The 27,917-nt window shown below is 37.2% G+C and overlaps 1 protein-coding gene across 1 annotated transcript in view; it reads left to right on the top strand.

Moving 5' to 3' along the window:
- LOC145991713 (uncharacterized) overlaps window positions 1–27,917 on the top strand; it is a 659,814-nt gene that overhangs the window by 608,990 nt on the left and 22,907 nt on the right. The window contains exon 7 of the mRNA XM_083127771.1: window positions 12,672–12,921. Coding sequence (XP_082983897.1) covers window positions 12,672–12,921 — 250 coding nt within the window. The remainder of the gene's footprint in view (window positions 1–12,671; window positions 12,922–27,917) is intronic.

Below are 27,917 nucleotides of genomic sequence, written 5' to 3'. Positions count from 1 at the left end.
TAATAACGTATATGTGTATTTATTAATCAATAAAAGTTATGTAAATCATCTTACGGACTAAATTTCATAAGATCCTCACACAAATTAAGTGTTATAAATATCAAGTGTAAACACACATCAACTCATTTTCTTATATATAAGAAATGGTACTTTGAAATGAATATGGAAACTAATATGCTAACTTCATTGTCATAAAAGTCTATAAAATTCTCTTGATCATTTGATCATTCTATCATTCGACCTAAGAATAAATTTATCTTTCTTACTTCACCTTCTCTCTCTCACCAATTAGTAATTAATCACGTGCAGCTCATGCTTTAAGAAACGTGTTAGAAAGTGGATGCTCACTTGCAGCATAGGCAAAGTTAGTTTGAATACAAATGTCTAACATAATCTTATGATCTATTCCTATAGCCTACATACTTAATACTTGTAATACAAATGCAATGAATACAATATGCATTCCAATAAAGATATGAAGTAATACTCAAGCAATAAAAATTACTCTAAGCAACCCCTATCGATACTTGTTTATAAAGTAATAACTATAGCACTACTGAAACTTCTAGCTACTACTAACTATTTTCTAGAATAACCCTTATTATTTATTTCCAAATCAAAATACTAAATTAAATTACCTTCTATCTGGAATCTCCTCTCTCTCTTTTACTGACCGACTTACTGATTACCTTCTTTCCTATCTTTCAAAATTTATAGAATAAAATAGCCTGGTCGCCAGTGAAAAACCTGTTCCTTTAACAAATCCTAGAAAATCAGTCTGAATCAAAATAAAAACAAATGACACTTGTTGCAACACTAAGTATAGTCATGTAGATCAGAAGAGCTGTTCTGACATAATTTCCTTAAAATTAAAAAGCTAAATATGAATATCCTTATATTGAAAAATTAAATAATATAGCACTTAAAATATAACTTTGATTATATTTAACTATGACACTTGGAGCAAGCATGCTATCCTTCGAGCCAGATGTTCTTGAAAGAAACTGTGTCACTAGGGTAGACATCCCCCTTTTTTTTTTTTTGTCGCTGTGACCTTCACTCCGGCCACCCCAGCTGACTGACCATTCCTACCCTTCGGGGGGAGGGGTAGTTACTAAACGGGACACTTCTCTTCTTCTTGCCTGAAAAGCCATAAACCTGGCCTCCCAGGACCGTCCTATTTCTTTACACACACAATAATAATAAAAATCACAAAAATAAAAGAAAGTAACTAATATGATAACTTCAAACATTTACTAGTGATATATTATGTACCAACTGCGTTATATATATTTTTAACAAATAATAATAATTTTCCTTCCATGTGCTGTGAGTACGAGTGCGTTGTGAGAGAAAGAAAACATTGATCTGCGAGGGATGGTTGCTAAAAGACCCCCTCTTCTTATTTTCCTTTTTCTTACCAATGTATCCAACACCTTTCTTCTCCCGAATCTTTAAATTGATATAACCTTTGTAACGACTGACAAATTTATTGGTGGACCCTAGACCTTCTTAATCTAATTTTAAAAAGTAAATTTGCATTAATTGACGCTGCATATAAGTAACTATAAAATAATTCCAACTTTTAAATTTCACTGCCGAGCATATCTCAAGCAAAGTAAAACAAATTACATTTATCTTATGACATTGTGCACTATCCAATTGACTAATAATATAATTTTCCATTTGTGACATTATAATTGAAGCACATTTCAGCATGTAACTTATTCATCCTGAAATAAAAATCGTCGTATATTCCCCATACTCTAGTAAAATATCCCTACTTAGCATCGTTCCTACCAGCGGAACTCGCACACAAAATAAACCCTTCGCTCTCTGGCGGACACAATAATAAAATTCTTCGCTCTCTGGCGGACACAATAATAATAATTACTCGCACTCTGGCGGTACTAATAAAACCAACTTCATCGCTCATTGGCGGACTCAATAAAATAAACTCATCGCCTTCCTGGCGGGCACAATAAAATAAACTTCTTGCTTCTTAACTATGTCACATCACGTCGTATCACTTTAAACTTAAATTTTACTTCAATGTCACAGCATTAAATTTTTCACGTTAGTTCAGCTTCCAAAAATGAAAATGTGCATACATTTCTTAACTCTTAATCGGTTCACTTATTTATATACTGAATATTTCCTTTTCACAGCTTTAATTATTGGTTTACGAGTCACCACTTAATAGGTTAAATCTTCATTTATCGTATAAACTGACGTATTTTAGATAATTCTTACTCATTAAACACATTACGACACTCTCGCGTACACTCACTATCAATTAAACAAAACACCTTAATCACTCACTAAATATAACTTGAACGGAACACATTAAGCATTTAATTAATTTCACTGGTAAAATAACGCAATTAGCACATAAAATAAATTCTTAACTAACATTTTATGACATTTTACATCTCAATGTGTTGGTTCCTCCATTATGACTAAGATGGACGGTTCCCTTGGTAGTTTATAGGGCCATTTCCGGTAGAATCCTGATGAGGGAGTGGACCACCAGATGCATTTTCATATAAGGGAGGTCTGCTAGGTGGACTGACTGTTTCTTGTCTCCGGTCATAGCCACCGCGATCAGCCTCAAAATTTCTTTGTGGGGAAATAGGGCGCCGCTCTCTTATGATACCTTCGTACTGTCCTCTATGCTGCAAATTGTCAAATCTCCTTGGCGAAGTCCACCTATTCTGTCGATCGGTTCCTCTGATATTGCTCAAATAATACTTCCTTTGCCCAATCGAACAATTCCGAATCTTCATGTGACTGACATGTTGTTTGACACCAACTTTACCTATCTCGCAGTCGGGTAATGCAAACGTATTTGGAGATTCTTCCTGCAAGCAATAGTAAGGTCCTTCGTAGGTCTCGCAATATATTTTGGTTCTTTGATCTAGCAAGCTACTCAAGTAATGAGTCTGGGAGAAAGCCAGAGCAAGCTCTTGCATCTCAGGTCTGTATGACCACGTTTGGCTTTGTTTTGCTTTTCTTTGGTTCTTTCGAATTTCATTATTAGTCTTCGTTAGTTCCATCCTTACTTCCCTCACAGAATTATCACTATCATCAAGCTTCTCATTCAAACCTGGACTCTCCTCTTTTCCTGTGAAATTACCATGCACATCATTTATGTCACTTTCAATTCCTTTGATGTTTTCTTTTTCATTGTCAATTTGCTTTTGTAGCCTATTTTCTAATTCCGCAATTTTTTCATTTTGTTGCTTATTTTCTTCCCTTTGTTGCTGAATTTTTTCGTTTTGTTGCCGAATAATTTCCTTAAGTGGGGAGACGGCTGCTTCGATTTGTTCCCTAATAAAAGTAGCAAGTTCGGCGTCCATGGCGCGAGTTCTGGGCATAACTAATAAATCATTACAAAATTAAGTCGTCTTTAACAGCAACCGTAAAAAAATCCCCTTCAGTAATTTTTAAAAAATTACCACATCGCGAATTATTGATATTTATAAATTCCAATAGATGTTGGGTCACTCCCTACTCTCATTTATCTATCGCCTGTTTTATTCCTCTACATGCTGCGAGGATGACGCGCATGCAACACTCCCGAACAGACGGCAAATTAAGATCTGATCATGTTAATTGCAACGGTTCAATTTGATTAATTTAGGTCCCTGTTCAAGGGCATGGCCATATACAACAGATTTGGTGGTTTATTAACGGTCCTTTCCAGGATTCGGCCAGGGAAGCTAGGAGAATTTATGAGCCAAGAGCTCGACCTAACGTCACCTGGTCTTGTTTACCCGTTGCAGTTACCAATGATCAGATATAAATTTCTACCTCTTGTACATGAGGGAAACAAATATAGATTTTTAACATATTTAATTAATAAAGACATAAACCTAACATACTTACACAAGAAAAAGGATACACTTGTTACACATGATTGGCGCTTATCGCCACACACGACTGTATACTCATAGCACAATACTGTCCCGGGTTCGAACTCTTATGCACACACTCTACCGTGTAAGTTACTGGCGCACTCTCTATTTCCAGTCTCGTCACACACTTGGCGGGTACTCTGTATTTCAAGTCTCGTCACACACTTTGGAGGATAATGTTCCTTTTCGAGCCTAGTCGCACACTGTTGGCGGGTACTCTCTATTTCCAGTCTCGTCACACACTGTCCTTTCTTTCAAACTATACCCCCAAAACTGTAGGTTTTGGTGGATCACGTGTTCCCCTGGCCCAATCAGATTGTCCGGCGTCGTTTTGACCAAACCGTGAGAACAGCATCTCCTGGTCATTCCCTGGATCCTACAGTTTCTGCCACATGTTACATAAATTAGTTCGGCGACGATGGACCGTGTCCAGTCAAAAGGATACAGGGCTGGCTCATTTGTCACTTCTTGCATTCCTTCGTCCTGGTCCCTTCTTGGCTGGGGAAGGAAGGAACGTAGCCCACACAGGAAGAAACATAGTACCCAACTTTCCGAAGGAAAGTATTCTCAACTTTGAGCAACATAGAACTGCTATATATTCCCGTTCCCCCGGGGAAAAATTTCTGAACTTGTGAAGAAATTTTTCATCATTTGTCCACTAGTGGAACACTCTGTACATGATGAGATGAAACTGTCTTTCACTCGTGGATCACCCTGTATATAATCACATTAAACTTTGTTCATTCACTTGGTGGACACCCTGTATAAAGTTCAGCTGAACTTTTGTCCATTAAGTTCTGTAACACCATGACATCTTCTTCTTTTTTCATAAGGTTGGGTAAATTTAACTTAAGAAGGTTGAAGGGTATATTTGTCTTCTCGGTTAACAAGGATTAATAACTGCCGATGTCTTCGCAAGTCGTTGGGATGGGAAGGAAAGAAGGATGGGTTATTCTCTCTTCTTTCTATCTGGAATGCCAAACGTCACTGGGTTTGGACTTCATAAAGTTTTGGTGTTCTCAGGTGTCTACAGAGGAAACAACTCTTTTGTCACTTTGAGTCTATGGGGAACTTCTGGAAGCTTTTCACAAATTACACCACGGCATGTCGATTAACTGGATGTGTGGGTAAGGGACACGTGATTTCTTTCGCACCACTGATGAGAGTTCATCTCCTTGGCGAAATGTTCAGATTGTCTGCGATGAAATGTTCTAACACCATCACTTAGTGTTTGTTTAGAAAGCGCTTAATCACATGTTATTTAATGTCAATAATTGTCTATCCTAAATACTTCATCACCATGCATTACGAATATACTCGTTTTCATTTACTTCATTTTTCCAAAAATTGCAGGATATATTATACACATACATCTTACTTCTTCCGTTCACACATATAGAGATAATGTTATTACACGTATCATGATTACACTTAGTAGAGAATTATCCACTCGAATATATTTATTGAAAATCAAAATATGAATGATATGACCATATCAAGTATATTAATAATATGATAATGTGAACTCTAATAACACTATATTAAATTTTCTTACTTTCTAATGGTCATTTTGGAACCTGAAAAGTACATGAATAAATGCTGAATAAAAGAAGTAATTATCTGACCATCATGATGATAAATTAGACAGATTTTCCTAACCCATTTTTATAATACCTCATACAAGTAAACATAAAAAATGGTCAATAGAATACACTACCAAGCAAATGAAATTTCAACCTTTATCTAATATCAGTAAATTCTGAGCATAACATATGGGACATTTGAATATACTAAAATGAAATTTAAATATCCGAACTCAATTACCTCATGAACATAGGTGTTGATTCTCATACCCATACACCAATAATTGAAAATAAACAAACTTCTACTTAGTAAGTTTCACCTTTGAAACTACCAGATAACATATTTATTTTGAAATTGATTAGAATTATGATATTGAACATAATAAACAGACAAGAGTTCAAGATGTCATTTTTTCATGAGTTAAAAGTTGACATAATACTCATATTTTCAAGACATAATCTATCAGTAAAATACTTTTTTTTTCTATCTGTTAATGAGATTTTTATATGATTCTTCATAGAAACTTAAGAACAAAATACCAAAACATGACAATATGTAAATACTTTTTGCCCTAGAATATCATCCGTATAAAATAGATTTATAAAGTATAAATGCGTCAATGATATGACCTCATTTTGGCCTATTAATATGTTCATGTTGATTAGTTTAATTTTATTCAATAAGCTTGCAATCATCACATTTATATGTATAGTTTTTCTTTTATAATAAGCAAACAATATACGTAAGAGACAAGTTTGGTCTTCTCAAATTTACCGCGACCATCATTAATAATTTTTCTTTCTAAATAATTTATTTCAGCACATACTTAACTCTTTATCTTCACTGTCATTTCAAAGTTATTAAACTACTACTGAAAAACATAAAAGGTGCTAATGGTAGAATAAAATACATATTACCACATATATAAAATATCTCAGATATCATAATTGTTGCTTGTTATTCATACTGAAACAATTGTAATTTTTCTCAGGCAATAACCCAAAATCACACCTTAATATTATGTTATTCACAAGTTTATCAAGAGTACTGGAAAAAGTATACATAACTTAGAACTAAAAACCTCTTTCTACCATCCATTACTTCGATGAAAATACCTATTTTTTTTATTTTTTTTTTATTTTTTTTATTTTTTTTTAGAAATATGTGTGTACACATCACTCAGAATATTTTTTCAGTACTTATAACTTAGAATCTGTACTTAACTAGTTTGCAAATAATAACGTATATGTGTATTTATTAATCAATAAAAGTTATGTAAATCATCTTACGGACTAAATTTCATAAGATCCTCACACAAATTAAGTGTTATAAATATCAAGTGTAAACACACATCAACTCATTTTCTTATATATAAGAAATGGTACTTTGAAATGAATATGGAAACTAATATGCTAACTTCATTGTCATAAAAGTCTATAAAATTCTCTTGATCATTTGATCATTCTATCATTCGACCTAAGAATAAATTTATCTTTCTTACTTCACCTTCTCTCTCTCACCAATTAGTAATTAATCACGTGCAGCTCATGCTTTAAGAAACGTGTTAGAAAGTGGATGCTCACTTGCAGCATAGGCAAAGTTAGTTTGAATACAAATGTCTAACATAATCTTATGATCTATTCCTATAGCCTACATACTTAATACTTGTAATACAAATGCAATGAATACAATATGCATTCCAATAAAGATATGAAGTAATACTCAAGCAATAAAAATTACTCTAAGCAACCCCTATCGATACTTGTTTATAAAGTAATAACTATAGCACTACTGAAACTTCTAGCTACTACTAACTATTTTCTAGAATAACCCTTATTATTTATTTCCAAATCAAAATACTAAATTAAATTACCTTCTATCTGGAATCTCCTCTCTCTCTTTTACTGACCGACTTACTGATTACCTTCTTTCCTATCTTTCAAAATTTATAGAATAAAATAGCCTGGTCGCCAGTGAAAAACCTGTTCCTTTAACAAATCCTAGAAAATCAGTCTGAATCAAAATAAAAACAAATGACACTTGTTGCAACACTAAGTATAGTCATGTAGATCAGAAGAGCTGTTCTGACATAATTTCCTTAAAATTAAAAAGCTAAATATGAATATCCTTATATTGAAAAATTAAATAATATAGCACTTAAAATATAACTTTGATTATATTTAACTATGACACTTGGAGCAAGCATGCTATCCTTCGAGCCAGATGTTCTTGAAAGAAACTGTGTCACTAGGGTAGACATCCCCCTTTTTTTTTTTTTGTCGCTGTGACCTTCACTCCGGCCACCCCAGCTGACTGACCATTCCTACCCTTCGGGGGGAGGGGTAGTTACTAAACGGGACACTTCTCTTCTTCTTGCCTGAAAAGCCATAAACCTGGCCTCCCAGGACCGTCCTATTTCTTTACACACACAATAATAATAAAAATCACAAAAATAAAAGAAAGTAACTAATATGATAACTTCAAACATTTACTAGTGATATATTATGTACCAACTGCGTTATATATATTTTTAACAAATAATAATAATTTTCCTTCCATGTGCTGTGAGTACGAGTGCGTTGTGAGAGAAAGAAAACATTGATCTGCGAGGGATGGTTGCTAAAAGACCCCCTCTTCTTATTTTCCTTTTTCTTACCAATGTATCCAACACCTTTCTTCTCCCGAATCTTTAAATTGATATAACCTTTGTAACGACTGACAAATTTATTGGTGGACCCTAGACCTTCTTAATCTAATTTTAAAAAGTAAATTTGCATTAATTGACGCTGCATATAAGTAACTATAAAATAATTCCAACTTTTAAATTTCACTGCCGAGCATATCTCAAGCAAAGTAAAACAAATTACATTTATCTTATGACATTGTGCACTATCCAATTGACTAATAATATAATTTTCCATTTGTGACATTATAATTGAAGCACATTTCAGCATGTAACTTATTCATCCTGAAATAAAAATCGTCGTATATTCCCCATACTCTAGTAAAATATCCCTACTTAGCATCGTTCCTACCAGCGGAACTCGCACACAAAATAAACCCTTCGCTCTCTGGCGGACACAATAATAAAATTCTTCGCTCTCTGGCGGACACAATAATAATAATTACTCGCACTCTGGCGGTACTAATAAAACCAACTTCATCGCTCATTGGCGGACTCAATAAAATAAACTCATCGCCTTCCTGGCGGGCACAATAAAATAAACTTCTTGCTTCTTAACTATGTCACATCACGTCGTATCACTTTAAACTTAAATTTTACTTCAATGTCACAGCATTAAATTTTTCACGTTAGTTCAGCTTCCAAAAATGAAAATGTGCATACATTTCTTAACTCTTAATCGGTTCACTTATTTATATACTGAATATTTCCTTTTCACAGCTTTAATTATTGGTTTACGAGTCACCACTTAATAGGTTAAATCTTCATTTATCGTATAAACTGACGTATTTTAGATAATTCTTACTCATTAAACACATTACGACACTCTCGCGTACACTCACTATCAATTAAACAAAACACCTTAATCACTCACTAAATATAACTTGAACGGAACACATTAAGCATTTAATTAATTTCACTGGTAAAATAACGCAATTAGCACATAAAATAAATTCTTAACTAACATTTTATGACATTTTACATCTCAATGTGTTGGTTCCTCCATTATGACTAAGATGGACGGTTCCCTTGGTAGTTTATAGGGCCATTTCCGGTAGAATCCTGATGAGGGAGTGGACCACCAGATGCATTTTCATATAAGGGAGGTCTGCTAGGTGGACTGACTGTTTCTTGTCTCCGGTCATAGCCACCGCGATCAGCCTCAAAATTTCTTTGTGGGGAAATAGGGCGCCGCTCTCTTATGATACCTTCGTACTGTCCTCTATGCTGCAAATTGTCAAATCTCCTTGGCGAAGTCCACCTATTCTGTCGATCGGTTCCTCTGATATTGCTCAAATAATACTTCCTTTGCCCAATCGAACAATTCCGAATCTTCATGTGACTGACATGTTGTTTGACACCAACTTTACCTATCTCGCAGTCGGGTAATGCAAACGTATTTGGAGATTCTTCCTGCAAGCAATAGTAAGGTCCTTCGTAGGTCTCGCAATATATTTTGGTTCTTTGATCTAGCAAGCTACTCAAGTAATGAGTCTGGGAGAAAGCCAGAGCAAGCTCTTGCATCTCAGGTCTGTATGACCACGTTTGGCTTTGTTTTGCTTTTCTTTGGTTCTTTCGAATTTCATTATTAGTCTTCGTTAGTTCCATCCTTACTTCCCTCACAGAATTATCACTATCATCAAGCTTCTCATTCAAACCTGGACTCTCCTCTTTTCCTGTGAAATTACCATGCACATCATTTATGTCACTTTCAATTCCTTTGATGTTTTCTTTTTCATTGTCAATTTGCTTTTGTAGCCTATTTTCTAATTCCGCAATTTTTTCATTTTGTTGCTTATTTTCTTCCCTTTGTTGCTGAATTTTTTCGTTTTGTTGCCGAATAATTTCCTTAAGTGGGGAGACGGCTGCTTCGATTTGTTCCCTAATAAAAGTAGCAAGTTCGGCGTCCATGGCGCGAGTTCTGGGCATAACTAATAAATCATTACAAAATTAAGTCGTCTTTAACAGCAACCGTAAAAAAATCCCCTTCAGTAATTTTTAAAAAATTACCACATCGCGAATTATTGATATTTATAAATTCCAATAGATGTTGGGTCACTCCCTACTCTCATTTATCTATCGCCTGTTTTATTCCTCTACATGCTGCGAGGATGACGCGCATGCAACACTCCCGAACAGACGGCAAATTAAGATCTGATCATGTTAATTGCAACGGTTCAATTTGATTAATTTAGGTCCCTGTTCAAGGGCATGGCCATATACAACAGATTTGGTGGTTTATTAACGGTCCTTTCCAGGATTCGGCCAGGGAAGCTAGGAGAATTTATGAGCCAAGAGCTCGACCTAACGTCACCTGGTCTTGTTTACCCGTTGCAGTTACCAATGATCAGATATAAATTTCTACCTCTTGTACATGAGGGAAACAAATATAGATTTTTAACATATTTAATTAATAAAGACATAAACCTAACATACTTACACAAGAAAAAGGATACACTTGTTACACATGATTGGCGCTTATCGCCACACACGACTGTATACTCATAGCACAATACTGTCCCGGGTTCGAACTCTTATGCACACACTCTACCGTGTAAGTTACTGGCGCACTCTCTATTTCCAGTCTCGTCACACACTTGGCGGGTACTCTGTATTTCAAGTCTCGTCACACACTTTGGAGGATAATGTTCCTTTTCGAGCCTAGTCGCACACTGTTGGCGGGTACTCTCTATTTCCAGTCTCGTCACACACTGTCCTTTCTTTCAAACTATACCCCCAAAACTGTAGGTTTTGGTGGATCACGTGTTCCCCTGGCCCAATCAGATTGTCCGGCGTCGTTTTGACCAAACCGTGAGAACAGCATCTCCTGGTCATTCCCTGGATCCTACAGTTTCTGCCACATGTTACATAAATTAGATCGGCGACGATGGACCGTGTCCAGTCAAAAGGATACAGGGCTGGCTCATTTGTCACTTCTTGCATTCCTTCGTCCTGGTCCCTTCTTGGCTGGGGAAGGAAGGAACGTAGCCCACACAGGAAGAAACATAGTACCCAACTTTCCGAAGGAAAGTATTCTCAACTTTGAGCAACATAGAACTGCTATACTTATTCACAGCATACAAGTCGATTAAGGATTTCATACCGAAAGTTATTAGATTTTCAACGTCTCCGTGCTTTACGACAGACAATTTTAAATTAGCAACAATACTTCCCGTTCACTTTCCTCCATATACAGATAAAGATACACGAACGGCAATGCCAAATATGGTGAATAACATATTCATGGAATATGTACACTCTGTAGTGCATGAAGATTTTTACATAGTATATACAGACGCATCAAAGTTCGCAACTGGTAACACTGGAGCTGCAATATATTGCAATAATCTGATGGAATACAAAATCTACCCATTACCAGCAGAATTTTCAATATTCACGGCGGAAGAGTTTGAAACAGAAACAATGGACAATTACAGGGAAGACTAATGGGAAAAAATATTTTTCAATTCAACCACTTATACCTAAAGAATCTTGGTATCAAGACATTAACCTCTCAAGAAACTCTTTAACAAATCTTCTTCTTGTCGGCTAAATTACACCCTGGCCCCTAAAGACCTGTACACTAGGAAGATTGTTCAATCCCCAATCTGTCAGTGTGGTGCAACAGAAGGAACACCTGATCATATTATATTTGAATGTCATCTTAATGCAACTACGCGTGATTATTTCTTTAGAGACCTAAAAGAAGCAGGATATAATGTCCCATACGCCTTGTCAACACTTTTGAGGAACCCAACGAAGAAAATAATATATGTACTTAAAAACTATATTTGTGAGAGAAAATATTATATTATAAAATTATGAAATTGTAAAATTATGAAATTGTAAAATTATAAAATGTAAAACAAATGTAACTGGTGCATAGCAACAAAACTACAACCAAATATACATTTATAAAAAAAAAAACTACGTCCTCCCCGATGGCGCAGTGGTAGCGTAGTCGCCTCATAATCAAGGGGTCCCGGGTTTGATACTCGGTGGAGGCACATAGTGGTTCGGATCCCACTTTAAACTGTAGGTCCAGTTCCGATTAGCTTTTCTGTGTATGCACAGTGGTGGATTTAAAACAACAAATGCGGACTAAAGTGGACTTAAAACAACAAATCAAACAATATAGACAACAACTTCCAATAACATATTCTCACTATTTGAGTTTTTAAGTCGACTTTATTCACAGATAGTCTAATCAGGACTAGACTTAAAGGGCGATCCAAACAGCTAAGTACCTCCATCGGCCCCTTATATTCAGACTATTCGTGGAAGAAAACCTCCGTGAGAACTTTTAGAGTTACAAAAAGCTTCATTATAGTTTTGTTATCTAGAAGTTGTAAATATATTTTGGAACACCCTGTATACATTGTACAGGGTGTTCCAAACTATAATTGTAAATTAATTTAAGAAGATTAACTTTATAAATTTGTAAGGATGTTCGGAAACCTGAAGCAGAAAACTGGTTCTCCTTGCAGGTGCCCACGGTTCGTTACGAGTCCCAGCCCACGGCTACCAGCTGCCTTAGCTCCCGTCGGCACACGGCGGCCTTCCAGGACCCGAAGACGGGCCCCTCGCCCAGCCCGTCGGCCCTCGTCCTGCCAGTCCTCGTGGTGGAGCCCTCGACGAGCAAGAACACGGCGAGTACGAAGCGTCGAGACTCCGCTCGCAAGCACGTACAGTTCCCGCCCGACATGGGAGAGGCCAGCAGTGACGCTGCTCCCGAAGGTAGGTCTTTCGTTTTGCTGTGCTTTAATCTTGTTTGTTTGCTATATTCTGTCTCGGTTATCTCTGGAGCAAGCGAACGAACGAAGTCTTTGCTTAAGAAGTAACGCGAGACGGTTCCTCCAATGAACACGTGAGAGAGGATTGCGTGGATTGATTGATTGATTGATTTAGTTTATTTTACTTCGCGTTTTGTGCCTCGTGGCTAATTTGCGAAGATGAGGATGAGTGATGAAAGGATGAAATTGATGAATGGACATTCACAAACAACCAAGCCCGACCAGGATTCGAACCCGGGACCCTTGGCGTCGCAGCGCGATGTGCTAACCGCTCGGCCACAGGGTCGGGCAAGGGTTGCGTGGAGGAGGGAGCGACTGCAGTTACCAGCCATCGCAGAAGCGTGTACTGCTTCGCTCTGCCACTCGATTTCTCTCCCTTCTCTCCCGTTATGCGCGGCAATGATCCATATATAACCGGGACAGGGTATAGGTTATATTTATCCAACGCATGGACCTTGCCCGACATTCAACGGGTCGGTAATGAAATCTGAAATGTAATAGCTTCGGACAAGGGCGCCCCATCTTTTTCTTAGTCCGAAGGCACCTTACTACAGAAAACACATTGAGTATGCAACTAGTACTGGGTGAGTCTTTTAAAAGAGGCCCCGTGGAAAATGTTCTTCATGCTTGTAGGCAACCCTGGTACACCGAAGAGAAGAGCGGGGCAGAGAACAGTCCAGGATATGTCATGTCATGTCATGTTGTCGAATATGCTTGGCACCGATATCCTGGACTGTTCTCTAACCCGCTCTTCTCTTCGGTGTACCAAGGTTGCCTACATGCAAGGAGCGCATTTTCCACGGGGCCTCTTTTAAAAGACTCACCCAGTATAACCAGGACCGGCCCTAGGTGGGTGCGGTGCCTGCAACTACAATTTTTCAAAGGTCTGAAAAAAAGCAGAGATTCTTGTTACTTAGTGTTACATGTGTCGAAAAATCACAATACAAGAATTATTACAATTAATAAATAATTAATTATCTATTTCGTATTATTACCTAAGAGCAATCAAAATTTCTAAACTATTATTTCTTTTCATTTCCTTTGTGCCACTGGTGCGACGTTCATTATACAAACTATTTAAAATTACAAAACTGGGTGTGTTCAATATCAAACTATTATTTTACGTACTAAAATAGCAATTTTAAATCTCATACAATAATATTCTCTATCATAGTAATCTTTGGTTATTTTTAATTGAATTATGACGCTGTAGTGAATTTGTATTGCTTCATATACACAGTCGAGTCATATTATTATGACCAACAGCAAATATCCAGAGTAACCGCCGTTTGCAGCAGCTAGACCGACTGGGAGTGACTTAAGAAGATACTGGTAAGTTGTGCCAGGTATCTGTCGTCAGTGCTGCCCGCAGTGCATACTGGAGGGTACGTGACGGAGTATCCTCAGAGAGAACACGACGTTCGAGGTGGACCACCACAGATGCTCTATTGGGTTCAAGTCCGGGAAATTAAGGGACCAGGGAAGTACTTGGAAGTTTTGGTCGTCCTCTTCAAACTACTGTCGGACATTTCTAGCCGTATGGCATGTAGCATTGTCTTACTGGAAGATCCCATCCGCCCCAAGTAAGAGAATCAGCATCAATGGGTCTACATGACCCTTCCCCATGGATGCGTGGCCCCAGAGAATGCCACATAAACATTCCCCAAACCGTAACGCTGCAGATTGTGTTATTTCATCAATGGTTGCAGGGTGTTTCTTCTCCGTTACTTCTCGCCCGACACACCAAGGTTCATTCGTTTGATGAAGCAGAAAATGGGACTCACCGGAGAAGGTGACCCTTCTCCAATAAGCAGAGGTCCAATTTCAATACTGCCGTGCAGAGTGAAGCACCTTCGTTCGATCAATTTACTTCGGAGCCCCATGCGCAGCAGACTTGGCTGAAATGTCATTTTACACACGTCTGATAGACCCCTGGTTCACTTTTGACTGTGAGATTCCCCACTATAGCGTGTTGTCATCCCTCACGCACCTCCGTAGCAGACGTTCACTTCTCACATTAATGGCACGTGCTGATCTGCAGTTCCCACGTCGTTTATTTGAAATGGTGTCATTTGTCCACTCACGATACACTTTCGCCACAGCAGCACGCGAACAGTTTACAAAGTGCGCTGTTTCAGAAATACTACCACCTTTGGCCCGAAAGCCGATAATCAGTGGCGGTGATTGCGTTCAAGAACTGGAGGTGCAAGGTACCAAAACTGGATTGGGGAGCAAGCAAGGGCGCCCACAGGCGTTTCTCATGGGGTAGAGTCATAGAAACTTTTTATTATTATTATTATTATTATCGGACGTCTTAAAATTACAGGATGATCTTAATAGAGTAGTACAATAGTGTGACATAAATGGTATGCAAATTAATTTTGCTAAATGCAACCTATTGAGATGTTCGAGAAAAAGAAATTGTATTGTTTCTCAATATGTTATAAAATCTAATAATATTTCTATTGGTTCTAGTCATAAGGATCTTGGCATAATCATAGATTCTATATTGCTATTTGATGAACATATAATGAAGTTTGTAAAAATGCTAAAAATATTTATGTTTCATATTTTTTAATTGGACTTCCTTTAATAGAATGGAAACTTTTAGATTCCTATTTTTAGTTCTGTTCGACCATTAGTGGAATATGGAAGTGGATTATGGAACGTAGCAGCAATTCTGCACCTTTTACCAATGGCAATAACGAGTGATATGTGTGCAGACAGCCTATCGCATACCTTATACATCCATCTGATCCTAATAACCTGTGGTGCAACACCCTTCGAGGTCAAGGTCTACCTACCGACTGCCGGCCTCACTCCCACATGACTCATCAGATGTGGATGAACATCCAACCAGTTACGAGTGATGTTTGACAATATGCACAGGAAACATTACATTTATATATTTATTTGAATATGGCATGCGTGGGCGTCCAGGAAGATGGGGATGGGCCTCTTCTTGAAAATGAATGTCAACCTAGAATTCTACATTTCACACATAATTTAATTTCAGTCACAGTAATTTATGTTAATTATTATAAGGGAGTTACAGGAACAAAACTTCTAAATAAGTGTTATTTCAGAAGCAACACTATTAAGGGGTGAAATATGCCTTGTTTGTTCCCCATGGATAAAATTATCCTGCCTGGAAAAAAAATCTGCGAACTTTATGATGACATGTACAAGATAAAAATTGTAATGAAATAAATAGAAGGGTACATCAAATTGCCCATGTCTTCTCTGGTAGACCTAATTAGAAACGTCAAAATAATGTCGTTCGTAGCTAGAGGAGAAACGTGAAGAAGTTTTTTTTAAATATTTTATTAGTATTTTTTAAGCATGTCTAAGCCATGATTTTTTAATGTGCAAGCCTGAGGCTGACAACATCAAGACACACCCTCCCCCCCTATATCAAGTTATGTCAGCTGGTTGTTACATTTTTTTATGTTTGTGCGACATTTTAAGTACTTCATTTTTCATTACGAGACCCTATTCAAAGCAACTTATCACCATTGGAGGCCTGGGTTGACTCCTTTCCACCACAATACAGTGCCGGAGAGAATTAAGCGAAGGATTTGCAATGCTCATTATTCCAGACACTGCAGCAAGGGTCTATCATTATCTGTGTCAAGGAACATTTTAAAGCTTTTGTGCAGTGAAATACCAATAGGTTAGCATTTTGTGTTAAATCTACATCATATCCTAGTTTATTATATTGTATACATTCTACACGTTATTTGGTTAGTAAAAAATATATACAATAAATGGCCGGTTCTTGCACGTGCTCATGGAGCATATGGCGGTTGTAGAGTAAAGACAGCCGCAACTAGTTTACCTCTAGCAAGTCGAGGAATATATCTAATTTTTAAATTGGTTTATTTAACAATTGACAGACTGCTTTCATCGAACTTACTTAGCGACAAATAAGTGGGCTGTAAATTTAAAGGTGGCAACACTGACAAGAAAATGTGATAACACCTTGCATGTGCCATCAGTAGAGGCATGCATATTTCGTTTTTGACGAAAACAAGAAATGTGAAATAACACATTCTAATGTTAATTTTTCATGTTTCTAAAAGGTGTGAGGTCCATTTTCCTACCCTGTTTTGTTATGAAATAATACGAAATGAACTGTAAAATGCGAAAAAGACTCTTAAACACGAAATTTAGAGTTTATTTACCGACGCGACATTCCCTAAAGTCAGAATTATCCCCTGAGTTATGCAATTGACGGAAAATTGATTAATTCTATGCAACTATTTGAGAAGCAAAAATGCACCCTATTGTACAGGAATGAACTTCTCGTAACGGCATAAATGTGTTATTAGAAGGGATACACGTATGTTTATTTTGTGTAGTAAGTGCAGTTTTTAAATCAAATTTGGGAATATATTCATATTTTAAAAACAAAAATGTCATTATATATTCCTCGTTTTCACCGCTATAACAACGAAATTTTATTTCATTTACCGCTTTTGAACCCGAAATTGTCTCAGTTTTTGTACCGAAATTTTACTTTTTTTATTTGCCAAAAATATGGGCCTCTAGCCATCAGGAATTTAACATGTCAGTTGGGTCCAATGTTGATGTGTGTAGTACCAAAAGTGGTCCATGCAGCGAGTACTCTTGTGTATGTATGTGGCTGAAATGAACACCATTTTGTGTACTGCCCTAAAACATGTTTACAAAGCTAGAACAGCAATTTTGGAACAAAATCCAGGTGTTCCGTGGCAAAAATGCGAGAGAATGTTTTCAAGACTTTCATGAAGCCTGTAGCAACAACACCTAGCAGTTTTAAAAAGTATATAATTTTGAAAATAGATATTTCAATAAAGTTTAACTCGCGTTAATGCTCAGTTAGGCAAATCGGTGCACGAACAGCTTTGAAATGTGCCTCCAAAGGAATTGGAATCCATTACCCCATGATTACGAAGTGATGATATATCTACTACGCCATTGGAAGACAAATAACATTTCAATAAAATCTGCCATTCCAGTGGTGCAGTGGTAACATCTCCGCCTTGAAATCTAAAGATCTGGGGTTCGATACCCAATAGAGGTTCAGAGTGGTTCGAATTCCACATTAAACTGAAGGTCCAGTCCCGATTACCATATCTGTGCTTAAAGTAAACATAAAACAACTACCCAACAAGATTTCAATGAAGTAGTCAGTTGTGAGAAATTTATATCAACAAATTAGAAATATTCAGTTCAACCAAATACTCAATAATCTGAATATTTGTATAATACAAAAATGAATATTTGTTAACATTCAATTCATTAAAAAATAATAAAGCTATATACATTTTAAAAAAGGAAACACACCATAATGAAATTTCAGGGAGTATATTGCTGCAGAAACAAAGGTATACATTTAGAACAAATTTATTCGTGGAAAACTCTGTCCACTTTCACTCTAATGCAAGTAACTTGTAGAATAAATTCCTCTAAAAAAAGAAGACATTTATAAGTAATTAAAATATATTCATTTGTATGGTGTTGAAGAAAAACGTATGCACCGATGTTGAAGGCTCCATCTTCATTATCACCAGAAAAAGACATATACCCAGTTGTCGAGGGCGTCTTCTTGATTTTTTGCCAGAAAAAGACATATACCCACTTGTCGAGGGCGTCCTCTTGACTCTTCGCCAGAAAAAGACATATACCCAGTTCACGAGGGCGTTTTCTTGATTCTTCGCCAGAAAAAGACATATACCCAGTTCACGGGGGCGTTTTCTTGATTCTTCGCCAGAAAAAGACATATACCCAGTTCACGAGGGCGTATTCTTGATTACTCGCCAGAAAAAGACATATACCCAGTTGTCGAGGGCGTCCTCTTGATTCTTCGCCAGAAAAAGACATATACCCAGTTGTCGAGGGCGTCCTCTTGATTCTTCGCCAGAAAAAGACATATACCCAGTTGTCGAGGGCGTTTTCTTGATTCTTCGCCAGGAAAAGACATATACCCAGTTCACGAGGGTGTTTCTTGACTCTTCGCCAGAAAAAGACATATACCCAGTTGTCGAGGGCGTTTTCTTGATTCTTCGCCAGAAAAAGACATATACCCAGTTGTCGAGGGCGTTTTCTTGATTCTTCGCCAGAAAAAGACATATACCCAGTTCACGAGGTCGTCTTCATGATTCTTCGCCAGAAAAAGACTTATATCCAGTTGTCGAGGGCGTTTTCTTGATTCTTCGCCAGAAAAAGACATATACCCAGTTGTCGAGGGCGATTTCTTGATTCTTCGCCAGAAAAAGACATATACCCAGTTCACGAGGGCGTCTTCTTCATTATTCGCCAGAAAAAGACATATACCCAGTTGTCGAGGGCGTCCTCTTGATTCTTCGCCAGAAAAAGACATATACCCAGTTGTCGAGGGCGTCCCCTTGATTCTTCGCCAGAAAAAGACATATACCCAGTTGTCGAGGGCGTCCTCTTGATTCTTCGCCAGAAAAAGACATATACCCAGTTGTCGAGGGCGTTTCCTTGATTCTTCGCCAGGAAAAGACATATACCCAGTTCACAAGGGTGTTTCTTGACTCTTCGCCAGAAAAAGACATATACCCAGTTGTCGAGGGCGTTTTCTTGATTCTTCGTCAGAAAAAGACATATACCCAGTTCACGAGGGCGTCTTCTTGATTATTCGCCAGAAAAAGACATATACCCAGTTCACGAGGGCGTCCTCTTGATTCTTCGCCAGAAAAAGACATATACCCAGTTGTCGAGGGCGTCCTCTTGATTCTTCGCCAGAAAAAGACATATACCCAGTTGTCGAGGGCGTCTTGTTGATTTTTTTGCCAGAATGGGGTAATGAATGTCAACCTGAAAGCATATACATATTTCACACTAATTTCGTTTCAATTACAGTAATTTATGTTAATTTTTATAAGGACGTAGAAGGAAAACTTAAAAAAAAATAGTGCTTTTTTGAAGGGACAATACTGTTGTGGGGAGAAATATACCTCGTTTGCCCCCTGGGCGAAAAGAATGCCTTGCTTGGCCCTCCCTGGAAAAAATTCTGTGGACGTTGATATGACAATCTTTTTACTACCTCTTTCTAAATTTTTCAATAAGGTATGTGAGCCATAGGTAGCCCCTGTTCCGAAAGTAGCCCCCTGTACGAAAATCATATTAATATTTAACACATTTAACAAATGACACTATATTAATATATCCAGTCCAACTCAATTTCATCATGCAGAAAACGAACAGTCCGGGGCTGCCTGGAGCCATTTTATTTAACTTATTGTAGACTCCCTGGCATCGTAGGGACTGTGCAGACCACAGGAACGGCGCGATGGGTAGGTGAGGATGGACAAGGGCACACCCAAAAATTCCCCTGCCCACCTGATTGGCCACCCAAAGAAATTCAAAAAGTATTAATAGGTATTTTGAGAAATACGAATGCTTCAATAAAAGTATATTCTTGCCTTGACTCCGTGCACATTTTTCTTACGAATATTGTCGATACGAGAAAGGCATCATCCTGTACGAAGTTTTGCTGCCTTTGGATTTACATTAGTTTACCGTGTAAGATAGCGAAAATCGTAGCAAAATATGGTGAGTGATAATACTTAATATTTGTAATTTAACATATAATGTAATATATCCCATATTTAAGACTTGAATCATAAGACTTATGGTCGAGTTAACACTTCTCTGACTACAAATATGTATTTCAATATCTATCTACACCAAAAGTGCACTTTTCCGATGTGGGAGGAGTACAAAATCATACAGGAAGAATAAATAGAAAAAACAAACAAATAAATAAAAACATCTTCACATTATTTCCACATAGTATGCATAACTACAATGATCAATTACTTAAACGTGTTTGTTTTCTCAATCTCTAGGTATATTTCTATTGAACCACATCGAGCATCTCATTTTCCTGCATCAGTCAGGCCACGATTTGAGCAAGTGATGACATTGATTTTTCAATGTTTATTTTGCACATATTCCTTTATTTTTACTGCTACACGTATCAGTTTAGAACACCCCTATGATCCAAGTGAAAGGATTATTGGATTATTCATTAAGCCTGAACGAAGAAGCAGTGCTCTATTCAGTTAAAAAACTCTTTATTAAAGTTGAATATTCAAAATCATTCATTTGAATTATGGACAAAAACTAAAAAGTATTTCTTCACTATTGTCGGGCTTATCATACTTTCTGTCATTATCCTTGAATGGTTAACAACATTTTATCGCAAGGAAAAAACAAGTTATTTCGTTTTGGAAAGTACGTCAGTAGTAGCAAACAAAGTTGAAACTTGCGCAACTGTAAATGTCAAATTTCTCTATAAATTACATTTCAAATAGTTTTGCTGTAGGTTGCTCCATTCCATGAATCATTAGGCCTTGTTCCTCTCCAAGGGGCGGTGCTAGTTTCGCACATACAAATACTTCTTGTAGCCTTCGGTGCCTCCTTGCATTTGTAAAGAATTTGTACCACATTTTTCATAATTGTCGCATGAATTATGCACTATAATCTAATCCTAATCTACACCTATGGGCGTTATTCACCGGATGTTTACATTTCTGTGCTTTCTTGGGCTGGCGGGGACTGCACTTCCGGTTTTGAAAAGAATAACATTGAATTCAATGGTGTAAAGGCAGTGTCTTCGGAAAAGGTGACAATATTTGTATGGCTTTTGATTTCAACTGCGAGATAGGGAACAAACAATTGTTCTCAGGTATCTATGCATCGTTTTCAGACATACCCGATACGGAAAAATCAGTAAATTTAGGCAGTAAATTGTCATCGTTCATTTCAAGTTGCAAAAAAAAGTTTGTTGTTCACTTGGTTTGTATTCGAACTGAGTAATCAATGTAAAATATGCATTAGATCGAAAAAAATAGTGAAAAATACAGGAAACAGGATATATTTTCATATTCTACCATTTAATCCAAAGAATAAATGGTTCCACAGTTTTCAGAATTCGAAAAATTATAATTTTACATAAGTATTTTTCTTCTAACTTCTAAAGTACTTTCTTGAACGACACTTGCAAACGTTAATAACAAAATACAATAACTGTGCATTTCCGTATAGTATGGAAAACAGTTGTGCTTGATATATTCACTTAGCTTGTGGATCGAATAGCTAGATAATTGATTGATTGATTGATTGATTTAGTTTATTTTACTTCGCGTCTTGTGCCTCTTGGCTAATTTGCGAAGATGGGGATGAGTGATGAAATGATGAAATTGGTGAATGGACATTCACAAACAACCAAGCCCGAGCGGGATTCGAACCCGGGACCCTTGGCGTCGCAGGGCTAGATAATAATAATAAACAACAACAATAATAATAAATTTCGATTAAAATTTACTTAATTAGGTTATATTATTAGTGTATAACAATTTTAATAGTAGTAATTATTATCATTTATTTTACTGTTGTAATCGAAGTATTTCAATGTTTATAATTAATGTAAGCTTCATTTCAACGTGGAGAAGTCTTTTGAAAAACGAAACTGTTGGTGGAAGATCAACATTGCCTTGGAAAATAGTGTTGTCCCTTATATCTGCATCCAAAAGATCCGGGAACTTCCCAATTTTTTTAGGACCTTTTGTTTCCTGATTTAATTATTCTAATAATATCTGGACATGAATACACATTATGTATTCTAACTTATGTAACCTTCTCATCTCCCCTGTCTCCTCATTCCGGCCGTGCCCCAAGCGTTTTTATTTTCCCCACAAGGATAACCCCGCTGAACCTGATCTTCTGAATTCAACACAAGATGTTTTGTCAAACTGCCACGAGATGTTGCTTAGTGTTCCTATCTCAAAAATGGAACAAACTAGAAGGTCTACAAATTGATTCCCTTAAGATAACAGACAGTGGATATAGAAAAATGTAATGTAAAAAATCAGCATTTTGCAATTATAAAGTTTTTTGTCAGCACCTCTGGGCTTACCATATTGAAATGCAGGCGCATACTATTAGTACATTATACAGGTAATTACTTTGTCTCCAGGCACATATCTAGAAATATGTGTCAATATATAATACTATATTTATAAGAACATATCTTATCAATAATTACAATTTTCTTATCAATCTCGAGAATTATTTTAGTCCAACCAATTTATATATATTTTCAAGGTTAATTTTAAGTTAATGACCTTCGAAGTCATAATTACAAGGTATTCTTTTATACCTTAATACATATAAGTATTACCTTGAAATAAAGCCAAAATTAATGAGAGAGTTACATGACGGTACAGGATACTACAGCGCATATTTATTATGTAGCTTACCTGTAGTTAAGATCGAAGTAATTTACATAAAAAATTAATGTCAAATAGATAAAAAATTGAATATTTATTGAACAAGAAAAATTATGTTAGATGCAGTTGGAAAAATGTATTTATTTCATTATTTAATTTTAGTAAGTGGTAAGTCCTTCGGGTGGGGTTGGGGGGTCCGGATCCCCTAAATACGTTCTTGCTGTCCTTCAAAGCCGTACGATCCCAATATAATTCTTGCCTTCCAATACGTTCAGAGGAAATTAATAATGGATTACACAACAAGTGATAAACAAGTATATTTTCATTATTTAATTTTAGAACATGGTAAGTCTTCCGGGGGGGTCCGGACCCCCCTCCCTAAATACGTGCTTGTTTGTCTCAAGTAAGTGGTTGTGTGAATTGACTTATTTTCTATATCTAGGTTCAAGGGCATTTGAAGTTTACTCAGAGGTTTGAATTATAGATAATGCTTCTGGTTTTGAGTATAGTTATCTAAAATAAAGTACGATAAATATAATATTTTTCTAGCAGATTGTTTATAAAGTGTTACTAAGTCATCAGTGCGATCTTAGGACGTCCTCTATTTGTAGTTAACAAAAATTTCCTCGGTTTGCTGGTGTGTAAACAAGTGGAGTTACTCGATTGTAATCAGTACGTGTGCACACATGTCATGAAGGCATATGGAGTTATAGAGCTCCACATATTCTTGATCTCGGCCATAGTTTGGATGATGTGATCAGCATCACGCACGGCCGCCTTTACCTCCGAGGGTTGCTCCCAGGCCCCAGGTATCCATTGATACGAGGCTGGGTGGGTCTCAGTATCGCACAGAAACAGAGGGAAGACTGGAAAAATTACTGGTCGAGATTACCTGATTATAATCAGGGGTAGGGAAATAATTCAAGCAGCCCCTTTTCCCAACGAGCCAGCATTTTATGTACAGGTATATATGTATGTATATTTGCAAATGCTGGCTATGAAAGCGATGAATCCAATCAAGATGAAGCTACACATTTTGAAATGTGATCTTAGATCATTTAATTTATGAATTCATACAAAACTGGATTAATAGTGATTTATTCTTGCGCCCGAGTGGCTTTCTAAACAAGGCTCTACAGGTAACAGCATGAAATAACTATGCAATACATTCCAATATATTGCCGACTCTACATATCACTGCAGATTATTAAAAATTCGGCTAGCAACAGTACAAAAGAATAAAATGCCATGTTTATTGTTCTGATTTAATGATACACATAACACATTTTTTTGAAAAAACATACTCTCATTTTTTTTTTAAAAAAAAAAGCAATGGAAATTTTCAAAAGGCAGCTCGAAATTTAAAAAAGGGAATTTACGAGTAGAACTTGAATTTGAAAATTCAGGCGCCAGGTGAAAATTTTCAGCCTCCATGGCGACCGGGCTTCCTGTACTTTTCAACCCCTGATTTTTTTTTAAAAAAAGTAAAGTGTTCCCCTGTGCTTCGCACCACGCCATGAAGGCATATAGGGAGTGTGGGGGTTACAATAACTAACACACACACACGAACAGAACGCGTGGCTAGAGACAACCCTGGCACCACGTGTTTCAGTAACCGTAACGTCATGCGTACAAACGGTTATTTTTAAAGAGAATATGGGGCATGCTTTATTAGATTGATTTTCTTTATTTTACTTCGCTTTTCTGTAACTTTTCGCGAAGATGATGATGAGCGATGATATGAAATTGAGGAAGGGGCAGTCACAAAGAACGCACTTGTCCAGGGCAGGATTCGAACTTGGTTAGTTTTCCATTTTGGCACCACTTTCACATCTCTACCTTGCATATAGCGGATATGAATAAAATTTGTAATCAGGGAAAGACTTCTGGGACACCCGGTATTATGATGCTAGGATGACGTGCGACGCTTTTACAATTCGAAAAAAAAATAATTCTGTTCACGAGTTTTGTAAGTAGTATTGTTAACGTTAGTAGGAATCAAATGCGTAATAACTGTAGTTCAACCTCAACGTGAAATATGGTATGACCAGTTAATGTCAAGGGGTGTAAGGAGCGACTTCTCATGGTACTCACCCGCCTCTGTTCCACGTGGTACAACACACCCTCGACTGCATTGTTGCAGACTAACAAGGATCTGGACCCCAAGCCAGTATAATCCTCTGCTGAGCTTGTGTCCTGTCCATGTGTCTTTATGCGATTGGTTATTTATTTATTTATTTATTGTGTTTGCGATTGTCCTTTATTAATTTAATCTTATGATTACTAATCTTCTTGATTAGCCGAAAGTGGTAGAAAGTCGAAGTAAAATAAACCAAATGAAGCTAGTATCAACAATTAACATTTGTCACATGTTGATTTGGTTTATAACGTCGTATTTCTGTCATTAGTCAAATGAGATGTGATATTCTTAGTATCGACATTTTAAGGCCACAACTACAGTTTACAAACGAAGATGCATAATTATAATACAATGTTAATAAATAGAAGAACACGTAGACCCTCCTTTCGAAAATCCTGGGCACGCCACTGGTTGGCAATAAGTGCAAAGACGTGACTCACCTTCACTTTTCCTTGTCTTCAGATACCAGAGTTAATAGCAGTCATCTTCCCAAAGTTGATCCTCGAAAACACTAAATAAATGCTCTAATAGGCTAGTTCAAATCATAACTATAGAAAACATAACAATGATGAACAAATTGCTACAACGGAATTATTATATTGTTTGCACGAGCATTGTTATGTAAGGTTTTCTGAGATAAGGGGTTGGCGATTTTATTTAAAGTTTTTATATATATAATAAATGGACTAAAAATACCGTACATTATAGGCGGAGTTTTGCCAGCTCACTTGAGGGGTGGGGCTAATATTATTCATGCTTTTATCCATTACGAAAATCATCACGGGCATTCTCCTTGGGGAATAGGTGATCCCACGTCATCACATCCTGAAGAAATGGAATGTGTGTTGATGTCGATTTGATTTGATTAAAATATCTTGGGTACGGGCCTTATAGCACCATATACAGAATAAAGATAAAACACGAATGCAATACTACAAGTATGAAATCTTATTGATCACTATTAATAGAAAGCAAAAATTAAATAAAATCTAACACTTAGTAAAAACATTGGAACTATTTTGTAATCTCTTTAGCCCCGTCTAGGTGGCTGCATTTTGTGACACTCGGTGCATTGCAGGTGTATCCAGTGTGAGGGTGGTGCAAGGAAATTACGTTCAATCAACTAGACGAAAAGCGGTGTTCAAGTTCAGAAGATTCAACAAATGCCTGTCTGCTGCTTTAAACGTTCATTTCATTAGTTACCACGCACCACGTGACCATACACCACACATACACCGGTCCGGAAGGTAGTGCAGACGGTGCAGACACCAAATACACTACTTGAATCCAAATCAACGAACTGGACGACTCTGTGTGTGGGAAGGGGGGGGGGGTTAGCGCGCGCTCGTTTGGGACTTTCGTTCAAGTTTCGAGCGCCGACCTGGCCGTAGGCCATTTCTCATTCATTTATGTCCTGTTATCGTCGCGATTAACCTATGTTTTAACCTACGTTATCGCCTCTTCTTGAGAGTGTTGCCACTTTTAAATGTACAGCCCACGTATAACAGCTCTTAACACTTTGAAAGCTTTCGCGGACCCTTGGGAAGACATGGCGACCTTCTTAAGGGCCGCGAACCACATGATAAGAACCATTGCACTATTCCATTTATTGTCAGATTATTGATAGTTTTCGGCATCTCAGATAGGGAGACCGTCGCCCCTACTATCGACCTCTTGACCCATCCATTCTACTTTATTCACTACCGTTAGAGTACGTGTTTGTAAGCAACTTTCTTGTTTTGAGGATCCATTGGGTCGTACTAATAAAAATGAACAAGTACTCTATTTCGTATGAGTGAGTTCCTCCCTCGCACAGTCTTCTCGTAGTTATAAGCTATCTAACAATCTTATGACCTGGAGAAATACTTATATGCACACAACCTTGTATTGATGTGATTGTGTGTGTGTGTGGTGTGTGTGTGTGTGTGTGTGGGGTGTGTGTGTGTGTGTGTGTGTGTGTGTGTGTGTGTGTGTGTGTGTGTGTTTGTGTGTGCAGACATGTGTTCAGTTTGAGCACGTGCTCTTCTTTGGTTTCACCGAAATGTGAACACATTCTCATTAGCAGAGCAAGTGCTTACTGAATAGGTTGACCAGATTCTCCAGGGAACAACACCAAGACCCTTTAGATGAGATACAAAGATTCCTGGGACAGCGTATAAGAACCTTTTCACAATTTTGGCTCGTTGAGCAATGGTGCATCTCCGTAGTAAATTCTCCAAATCATACTTGTAATAAAAGAAAATCAGAAATTGAAAAGTATTAGTCATAAGAAAGCTAGACTTTTTTTAAAAAATAAAACATCATCTTATTTTTGACCACCCTCTATCAGATGACGACAATAAATAAATAAATAATATTACTCTGAAAGTTTTACTGTAAAACTGGGACGTATGGCTGCCCTGCTGCTGACGGAGTGGGTGCCCCTTGAGTGAGCTTGTTCTTCCCCCCTTCTTATTCGTTAAAATCGGCGAACGTGCTCGGTTTTATTTATAGAACCATTGTCTTCAAAGCGGAGGTTCCCATTCTAGAACTTCAGGAGGCGCATTTAATTTGGAC

Source organism: Lepisma saccharinum, chromosome 8, assembly GCF_977018435.1.
Source record: "Lepisma saccharinum chromosome 8, izLepSacc3.1, whole genome shotgun sequence".
Taxonomy (NCBI): Eukaryota; Metazoa; Arthropoda; class Insecta; order Zygentoma; family Lepismatidae; genus Lepisma; species Lepisma saccharinum.
This window is presented reverse-complemented; position numbering and strand designations above follow the sequence as displayed.